Source organism: Nomascus leucogenys, chromosome 9, assembly GCF_006542625.1.
Source record: "Nomascus leucogenys isolate Asia chromosome 9, Asia_NLE_v1, whole genome shotgun sequence".
NCBI classification, from domain to species: Eukaryota; Metazoa; Chordata; class Mammalia; order Primates; family Hylobatidae; genus Nomascus; species Nomascus leucogenys.
Window position 1 is genome coordinate 69,958,960 of NC_044389.1, and position 10,435 is coordinate 69,969,394.

Consider the following 10,435-nt stretch of genomic DNA (forward strand, 5'->3'; position numbering starts at 1 on the left):
TACAGTGTAGTAAACATTATTGAGACTTGTTTGGGGAAGAACCTTGGAGAAATGCAAGGTTCCGGAGAGCTGGAGCCAGCTGGCTGTAACCACTTACTTTCGACATAGCCTCTTAGGGCCTTATCTGTCTTATCGAACTGATGATGCTTTTAACTTTTTTTTTCATTAATGCATCCTTTGAGGCAAAGGTATAAATTTGGTGTTTTCCAAGTGCCAGCCATTGTGCTAAGCATTATGGATTCAGCTCTAAAGCAAACCTGGTTTGTAGTCTAGTGGAGAATTAGCAAGCAATTACAATAGATTGTGATTTTTTTTGCTGTGATAAAGTGCAGAATATTGTGGGGACGTACCTTCTGGAACCTTGAATTTTTGTTTCCATTTTAATTTTTGTGTGTGCTTGTGTATTTACTTGTTTTTTTTTTGTTTGTTTGTTTTTTGTTTCGTTTTGTTTTTGCAGAATTCTTTGCTCGGCTCAGCACAAATGTGTGCACCTTGGCCCTCAACAGCAGTTTGGTGGACCTGGTGCACTATACACGACAGGGTTTTCAGCAGCTACAAGAATTAACCAAAACACCTTAATGGAGCCCCAGGTTGATTCAATGCCTTGGGAACTGTTTTTGCACATTGGAAGCCTCAAAAACAGTCCAGACGTTTGTTTCATCAGGACACCAAACTCTAAAACAGAAGCACCATGAGATGGCCAGGACATTTGTCCACTTAAACTCTCAACAACGGTGTGATCATTGGTTGGACACTATGGTTATGCAGAAGCAGAGATGAGGAGGCTGGCCCCAGAGATGATCTTGCCCTTCCTAACTAAAGGACAGAAGTGCAATGTAGCTTAAATGGGTGTATGAATGGTCTAGAAACATTTCTATTTTTTTTTTTTTAACCAGCAGGATACAAGTTGCAAATGAAATGAGAAACAGTTTCAACTCTGAAAGTGAATTTCACATCGTCTCAGTAGCCACACTAGTCCATTCCCAGAAGGAAATTTTTTTTTTAACACTGACTTTTGGTGAAGGGTTTTGTGGATGATTTTTTTTCTTTTGAGTTTTGGGAGAAATATTTGTTTAATAACTTCTAATGGCCATCTGTAAACCATAAGTAATGAAGGACTCCACTGTGCCCCACTTTCTGCCAATGAACAGTGGCTTGATAATACCAAGTATTGTTGTAATTTATAAAATTGAAGGCAACCCCCGCTCCTGCTGCCCCCCATCTCCCCATTGCCTAGAGCGCTGCACATTGACCCCAGCTCTGACTTCTCATTACTGTGCTGAAAGTCAGCCCACGTCGGAGCGGCGAGGAGGAGCCACAGCACATGGGGTGCCGCCTCGAGGTCTGCACAGGACGACTTGGCGCTGCCATTTCCTACCCCTGCCATTTCCCACCCCTGCTTCAGCGAAAGGTACTCTCTAACAGGGCAGTCACTGTTGCCTCTATTCTGAATTTCCTGCCTTGGGGAAGAAGGGAACCAACATTTATACCTGACCAGATGGCTAAAGTGCTTTTAAAGTTTTGTTTAAGTAGAGCTGGAATTTGAGGTGCTGATCTGTGGTCTACAGTTATGTGGTAACTCATGTTGTCCAACCAACTCAGAGTTTTGTCAGTGAACAAGAAAAATGAAATCTGCTTCTTAGAGAGGCTATATTTTTCTGCTACAAATTATTTTATATTTATAGCAAAACTAGACTTTCAGAGTCCTTGATTGTCTAGGGGAAGTTAACTCCCTGAGAGGATGTAGAGATTTGGGGTGGTTAGTTAGACTTTTGAAAAACTCATCACCACATGCCTTCACTCCAGAGTGTTCTCAGCTAGATTTGATTTGGTTGAGGAGGAACTGTGGCCCTCCGTAAGTTATTGCCATAGTGTATACATTAAACCAAGTCCATTTTGAATGACCTAAAATGAAATAACACAATCAGAAATCCCATGTGCCCATAAGCACAGATTTTTCTTTTTCATTCAAACTTTAAAGGTTATTATTGGAAACATTACTTTGAGTGCAGTGTTTTTAAAAGTCAATTCTTTTTTATCCCTTTTAGAAGTAGAATTTGCACACTTACTACAATTGAGGAGTGTCATCTCTATAACTATTTTTTCTCCACCTTTGTCCTATTCTGTCCGTCTACATGTTTCCTTCCAAGCATGTTTCACATTTTCCTGTTAGTGGAGGAGGGAGAACCATATTTATTTATAACGGAGACATCTAAGATCCCTATGATGAATGCAGGAACTCTCTTGGTAGTTTGTAAATACACAAAGGGATGTGTCGAGGGATGGGAGCGATGCTTCTCTCTCACAGTGTGAGTGGTCTGTGTGAGGCTGTTCCTTCAGTTTCTTCTCCAGAATATTCTTTGGTTGTCACTAAGTCAGAGGTCTGGTCCCTCATGTTTAGGTGAAAGCCAGAGAATGACAGCTGTAGTCATATCTGAGCATAAGACCTTGATGTGTGATTCCTGATGACCGGTTTTCATTTATTCATGTTATAAAGCAAAGCCCTGGTCCTTTTTAAACTACTAGTTTTAAAAACCTGTGTTAAATGAACAGTAATTGCCTGGTAGGTTTTGTGTGTTTGTAGCATTGTGTGTCCATCTGTTATATGTAAGGGACAAGGCACCAGAATCAGGCTTTATTTCGATATTGAAGATGTTATTTAACATCTTTCTTTTTTCCTTGCTCCCTTAGCCATCCCCTCCCCTTTTGCCCCATCATTCCCTAGAACAAGCCACCTGTCAATTGTGAAGGGTTGTGTTATTTATGGCAGGTCCCGTCTATGCAGATTGTGCCAGAGCATGTGCATGTTCTGTTGGCAAGCCACAGTGCTCCCTTGACCGAAGACATTTCCAAGTAGATTTCTCCGCCAGCTGTAAAACAGATTGCTTTTTCAGTGGCCTTACTCTTTGTGGGTTTTTGTTTTTTGTTTTTTTTTTTTCTGAACTTGATACAAAGATTTTCTTTGTCCCTTGAAAAAGTAACAAATGTGCATAGATCAATTTGTACTGCTTTGGTCATTGGATATTTCTGATCCTTATTGCATTGTACCTAAAAGAGAATAACTAATGGTAACCTTTTTAATAGAGTATGTGAAAGGTAGTGGCTGATGAATCCTTAATGTTCATAGGGTCTTTTTGCTGTTACAGTTGTATATAGAAGTCTAAAGGATTTTTAAAATCATTTGCACTTTTTCACTGCATGCTTACAATTCCCAAAGGCAAAATCTGTACCAAGGTAGATCATTTGAAAGGGCTAGATTATCAAATTAAGCCTTAGAATATGCAGAGTTCTTATAACAATAATAGTACACACTTCACAGTAAGACAAATGCAAAGCATCTTAAGGAGTGAAAATAGAGTGTAAATCTTGCCTTTAGCACTACAAGGGGTGTGTGTGTGTGTGTGTGTGTCTGTGTGTCTGTGTGTCTTTAGTAGGAAATGGAAGAACACTGTTTTATTTTTAAAAGTGTTTAATGTTTCTGTCCTTTCTGTGAATTACTGAATTTAAGAGCCCTGCTAAATAATGAAAAAACACTTTACTAAAATTTATCAAATTATACTGGGTTCGGATTGTGAAAACATTGGCCACCTAGTAGCAGTGGTGAGGAGTGAGAGGGCCCAGCAAGCATTTATCAGAAATAGAATCACAATAGGAGGAGAATTTGACTGTCTGATATTATGATTTCATCACAATACTGAATGGGAAAAGCATCTAATATTTTGTAACAAAAAGACCTTCATATTATCTGTTTTGACCAAAATGTGTAGCTATTTCCCTTGGACAGATTGGACCACACTTATCTCCCTTGTCCCGTATCCTTTAATTTCAGGTCTCAGGATGTTTAGAAAGCTAAAACCCCCTACCCCTTTCTGGCTGAAAACTTGCCTTATTTGGTATCTTACACATTAATGTTACTAGCATCAGGAGCTTACTGTTTTATTATGATTCATCTTCAGTAATTTTTAGAAGCAAAAAGAAAGCCATTGTGTCCTCTACAATTAACAAAACTTATCTCTGATATACAAAGGGATATAAATACATACACTTAAACAGAGAATAAGAGGTTGATTGAATTGTGCCTTTGACTGAACCCAGTTTTTAAATACTGCTGTCTGCTGTGTTGGTTTCACCATGGCTTCAGGGATGCTACGTGGCTCTTGCACCTTTTACTCCTCTGCTTTATGAAGTTTGAGTTGTATTTGTGCATCTTAAAGTAGATTGAGGCTTGAGGCTGGGCTTTCGGGCTTTTTTTTTTTTTTTTTAATGTACTTAAACCTGCTTGCTTCCTACCACAGATTGTTTATTTTCCCAAACACTACAAAAAAACTTTTAAAACTTTGCCATTTCATCTGTTTACACTCTTTGCCACTGATTAGCAGTATTTAAATCTTGCAAGAATATTTTGTGCTTCCTTTAGAAACACAAGAGTATAGATTTTTCTCACTGAAAAGTGAGAGTTACGCATTGCAGCCATGAAGGGATGCTAGGATCAATTATGGCAGTACCTTTTTTCCCCTCCCGTTCTTGAGCCAGTTGCCTCTTTTGTTTTGGGTCCCACTTAGGATTAATGGATGTAAGGTATTTTCCTGTGCCTTTATTTTGTGTCATTCTATTGGAAGGAGGTGTAATGGCAGAACAGCATAGTGTTGGGGCTTTTCCTTCAAACACTGCAAGTGGTATTGCCACCATGTGAACCTCAAATATGCAATCCAGTTGTGTTGGTTTCTCGGTGACTTGGAGTGTTCATCTCTTCATGAATTGTGAGCACTGACCATGTTCTTCAGTTCTTAATTATGGTGAGTTGACAAATACTTTTCTTTAGGTGGCTATAAATTTCTTATTGTTAGGAGGAAATGACACTATATTCTGTTCCACTGAGCATCAGAGATCAGCAGGCACTGTACTGGGTAGAGAAGTGCCTATACTTCTCTACCTAAGAGGGCAGGAGGGAAACCCTACAGCTCCTTGTGAGCCTATATATTAGTATATCGGCCTGGAGAGGACAAGGGAATAAGACCACTCATAGTGAGGCTGACCAAGCTGCACTGGTCGGACCAGGCAGTGGCTGACCTAAGGAAGACAACTTGCTTTGCTTAAAAGTAGATTTTTTAAGCAATACTTAACACAGGCAGTATTAACTTCACCTTTGTTGAGGCCATCAACATGTATTGTTAAAATTACTGCATATCCCCCTCAGATAACAAGTATACACTGTTCATGTTGGGGTTGTGTGTGTGTGTGTGTGTGTGTGTATGTGTGTATGTACGCACACATGTGTCCCAAATCTTGTTTTAATTTTTTTTTCTGAATGTGATCATGTTTTGGATGATACCTGAGCAGGGTTGCCTTTTTTTTATTTATTACCGTTATATATTATATTATATTATATTTTTTGCTTTCTTATAACTTTGGAGGAAAGTCAAATCTTGGTATTATTAAAATTGTTTTAAAAAGGAGTAAATTTTCCAGTTGATAAATGGAAATCACTGGTCTATCTTTAATGAGTTTTTCTTTAATTACTGTGGAATAACGTGCCAGCTATCATCAACACAATGATTTTGTACATAGGGTAGGGAAGCAGTGATGCTCTCAATGGGAAGATGTGCAACACAAATTAAGGGGAACTCCATGTATTTTACCTACTTCAGCAATGGAACTGCAACTTGGGGCTTTGTGAATAAAATTTAGCTGCCTTGTATAGTCGTTTGAAAGAGAATATGTGATCTGTGAGAGAATTATAGTTTTTTTTAGAAGAAAAATCTGCAAAAGATCTTTCCAAAGACAATGTGCCACAGATCTTTTGTTCTCTGTAATGAGGATTAATTGCTGTTTAAACAAAAAATGTAATTGTTCATCTTTAAATTCTCTCCTTTTCATAAGAGGATCAAGCTGTAAAAAAACAAAAAAATTAATAAAAATTTCGAGAAATCATTGGGGTTGAATCCATGCTTTCCCTTTACCTGAATACAGTAATTCTTAATATCATTATGTGAAATTGCCATCTATAGCCAAGGAGTTTCATGGAACAGTGTGCCCTTATTCACAATATTTATTGCTGGAATGGAGAAACAACTGTGTTCAGAAGGCAGCTTGTCCTTCCATTCAGTTGATCTCACCAAGATCATAATCAGACACAAATTGGCCTAACATCACCAGTGTGGCTTCTTATCCTAACATAAACTGGAGGGTGTAGCAGTGACCAAATTTGCCTATTTCCAAATTTGCTGGGTAGACAGGTTTGTAGAATGTTGGTATTGAAAGGAATCTAAAGGTTATCTGGCCTTTTCACCCTTTGCCACCATTAAAGAAAAAAATACTCTTTGTGATTTCATGAAATGGGAAAGGACCTAGGTGCTGAAATCTGACTTCCTTGTGTTGAATCTGATTTTCTGGTTTGCTAATTATGTGACCCTTGGTCAAATTAACCTCTGCATTTCTCTTTTACAACTGTTGAAATGGTATCCACCCAGTAAGATTGCAAGGATCACATTAGATGATGTATTGAGATTGCTTAGCATGGTGTGTGGCATTATGTAATCACTCAGAAACCAGTGGCTGTTTCATTTCCTCGCCTTACTGCACTGCCATATCCCAGCTGCTGACCCTCTAGCCAGAACACTCACTGCCTTCCTCTTCCTCTTTAATTTCTTGTCCTTCCAAACGTTAGATCAGTCTCCACTTGTACTAGTCCTAGTGAACAAACATGGACCCAACCCCCTTAAATTTATAGTAAAGTTGAAAAGTCAACAATAACTGTTGTGTTGTACAAGGCACGCAATAGGGAGTGTTTTGGATCTGATTGAGAAAAACTACAGGGAAAAGAATCTAATTTGAACAAGGGCTTGAAAAATGGGTCTCAGTTGTCAAGTCTCTTCTGGGTGTTTAACCTTTTTCACCAAAACTTTCCATGTCATATCTTGTATAACTTAGTAGTAGTAGTCCAGGTATGGTTGTGCCAATTTAACCTCCTTGTTAATTGTTTCTAATCTGGGGATATTATAAAGAATGTTTCCATGACCATCCCTGGAACGAAATATTTGGGGAAATTCAAATATTTTGAATTTGGGATATTTCTTTGGAATTCCAAGAAGTGGATTGTATAGTGAAAACATTCATTTTCTTCTTTTTTTGGGAAAATATTCAAGCATATCCTGAAAAAAAACAAATACTACTATGTATGCATGTATACCTACCACCTAGATTCAACAATTAACATTTTACCATATTTTTTATGTAAATGTGGTGTGTAGGAATACACTTACGCTGAATAGTGAGTTGCAGACATATTTTACCCCAAAAAGTTGCAGCATGCATCTGTCAGGACACTTTCCAAAGTAGTCACAATACCATTATAGCATCTAAAGACATTTCTCAATGCTTAATGTTCAGTCCATATTCAAATTTCTGTAGCTGCCTTCAAACTTACTTACCTTTTTGAACATGGCTTCAACTGTTTCATGCATTACATTTAGTGGTTATGTCTCTTTAGTCTTGAGAACAATCCTTCACCCACCCCAAACTTTTTTTTTTTTTTTTTTTTTTGAAGACAGGCTGTCACCCAGGCTGGAGTGCAGTGGCACAATCATAGCTCACTCTAGCACTCAATCGATCCTTCCACCTCCGCCTCCTGAGTAGTGGGGACTACAGGCACATGCCATCATGCCCAGCTAATTTTTGTGTTTTTTATAGAGACACTGTTTCACCATGTTGTCCAGGTTGGTCTTGAACTCCTGGGCTCAAGTGATCTACCCTGCCTAGGCCTCCCAAAATGCTGGGATTACAGGTGTGAGCCACCACGCCCAGCCACCCCCACCTTTTTTTAATGTAATGTCCCCCATCCTCAATTTGTCTGGTTCCCCCAAATGTTCATTAATTCATTCATCTCCTATATTTTCTATAAACTGCAAGTTCAGTCTAGGGGTCTGATTATATTTGGCAAGAATCCTTCACAGGTGATGCTGTGGGCTTCATACTGGATCACATCAGGAGGTAACTAAAATGGTTTTTATGTGTGATAATACATTTGAGTCTTAACATATGATCACCAGAACTCTCCTTTATAAATATCTTTTCCCTATCCCCACAACCTTTCACTTAAGTGATTTTATAGCACGCATTGATGATCCTTGTTAAAAAGATTACTTCATTGGGAGTTAAAGAATGGGAAGAGTGTATCTTACAGGCTCTTGTTGTTGTCAGATTACCCATAGAAAAGTTTTATCGGCCGGGCGCGGTGGCTCACGCCTGTAATCACAGCACTTTGGGAGGCCGAGGCGGGCGGATCATGAGGTCAGGAGATTAAGACCATCCTGGCTAACACAGTGAAACCCCGTCTCTACTAAAATACAAAACAATTAGCCGGGTGTGGTTGCGGGCGCCTGTAGTCCCAGCTACTCGGGAGGCTGAGGCAGGAGAATGGTGTGAACCTGGGAGGCGGAGCTTGCAGTGAGCCGAGATGGCGCCACTGCACTCCAGCCTGGGTGACAGAGTGAGACTCTATCTCAAAAAAAAAAAAAAGAAGTTTTATCACGTTTTCAGAGTATCTATTTTCCTAATCCTTTATCTAACCTGGGTATTATATTGGAAAAGGGGAAGGGGAAAAGTCACCGAACTTGATAGGTGGCAAATGGTGTCCCTGGTGTGTTTTATTCTAGGATAGAGTATTTTTCCCTCACATTAAGCTGCCATTTGCAGTGCATGGGTTATGTGACTAGTATTCTAGACCCAGTTCAAATGCCCATCTTGGTAGATGGGGGGAAAGCTATTTTCACCAGTTATATAGATTGAGTTCACCACTCGGAAGGGTTCTGCTAATAAAGGGGATGCTGAGCAGTAAAGAAAAGATGATCCACCAGGCTGAAAAATGCATCTTTTTCCTTTTGATTTATGCATTTAGAGGATATTAACCTTTTGTTAAGTATTTCTCTCCAAATTAAATTTTTGATTTTTATTATGCTGGGCTTTAAAAAAAAAAAAATTTAAGTCGGCAGTGTCCTTGCCGACTTTTGATGTCTCCATAAGGTGCATACAGACTATTTCCCAGATGCTGTACAAGGCAGTTTTACTCTCACTGAATACAGGTAACTACTCTGTGAGGTTAAAGTGGTAATCTCCCTTGGTGTTCTTTTATTCGCAAGTATCTAGGCACTTTTGGAGCCTGCATTATTTGAATAGGTACTGGCTCACTATTTGCCAGGGTTGTTAGGAATGTAAATTGTCACAATCCAGGCTACTTTTAAGTAAGTCATCTAGGTGGTGCTTAGAACCCTCAAATCCATTCCAAATAACTTTGAAGCCCAATGTGTCTTTACCCGAATATAATCGGAGGTTTATCTGCTGTTACTTTGGTAGTGATTAGATAATTGTACTGTCTAGTCTGTTTTGTCTGAGGAACAGGACTCTTTCAGCGTTTGTGGTTTTCCAGTAGACCACACTCAGCTGAAAGCAAGACTGTACTGAGACACCAAGGCTCTGATAATAAGGGCCTTTGCCCTTCCAACAGACTGAGGGCAGGCCTTGAAATACTCTTTGAACACACAATTCTATTTTAGCTTTAAAAAGACCATGTGCCTCCCCTGGATAAGTGCTTTAAATCACCCTTCTCTATTACGGAGGCCCAGTCCTAACATCTCATTTACCTTATTTCGTGTGTAGGAGGAAGAAACAATTACGGGTTCTGATATCTTCACTGCTAAGTATTCCTATAAATTATCCTCTAAGAAACACTACCACCGCTTCTCAAAAAAGGTGCATGAGCACATATTTTCTTAGGAATACTCACACTACTGGATGTGGAAAACCAGTCGTGCTCAACTGAATGAACTATAGAAAAATGCCTTTAGTTTTCCATCTTTGAACTACAATTTTTGAAGAAACTCCTTGTGCAGGTAAAACTTGGTACCCAGGACTGCCACTGAGGAATTCACAATCTCAAGGGAAGAAGCAAGTGATCCTGGTAGAGTGGTTTTAAAGAGCCTCCCAAGCTTACATATACATGAGAATGTAATTTTTCCATCCTATTTTTAAGCTGATTGACAAATAGACTAGTAAAACAAATTATAGTTAGCCTTCCATATCCATGGGTGCTGCACTGGTGGATTCAATGGAGATAGATAGAAAATATTCAGGGTGAAAAATCCCCACGAAGTTCTAAAAGACAAATTTGCCACGTGCCAAGTACTATGTTGCATCCACGCGAATGAAGTGATGTGTAGTCGTTGTATTGGGTATTGAAAGTGATGTAGAGATGATTTATAGTATATGGGAGGGTGTGCACAAGTTATATGCAAATATTGTGCCATTCTACAAAAGGGACTTGAGCATCCATGGATTTTGGTATTTGTGGGGATCCTGGAACCAACCCCCACACTTAACACCAAGGGACAACTATATAGAGGCATAAAGAGCAAAAAGTGAAAGGGCAAGTGTACTTCCT

At 39.2% G+C, this 10,435-nt stretch overlaps 1 protein-coding gene across 6 annotated transcripts in view; it reads left to right on the forward strand.

Moving 5' to 3' along the window:
* The window catches only part of AFF1 (AF4/FMR2 family member 1), a 204,600-nt gene extending 198,669 nt beyond the window's left edge, over positions 1 to 5,931 (forward strand). For all 6 annotated transcript variants that reach the window (XM_030819098.1, XM_030819101.1, XM_030819100.1 and 3 more), the window contains one exon: positions 458 to 5,931. In XM_030819098.1, coding sequence (XP_030674958.1) covers positions 458 to 579 — 122 coding nt within the window. In that variant the 3' untranslated portion in view covers positions 580 to 5,931. The remainder of the gene's footprint in view (positions 1 to 457) is intronic.
* The last annotated feature ends 4,504 nt before the right edge of the window (positions 5,932 to 10,435 follow it).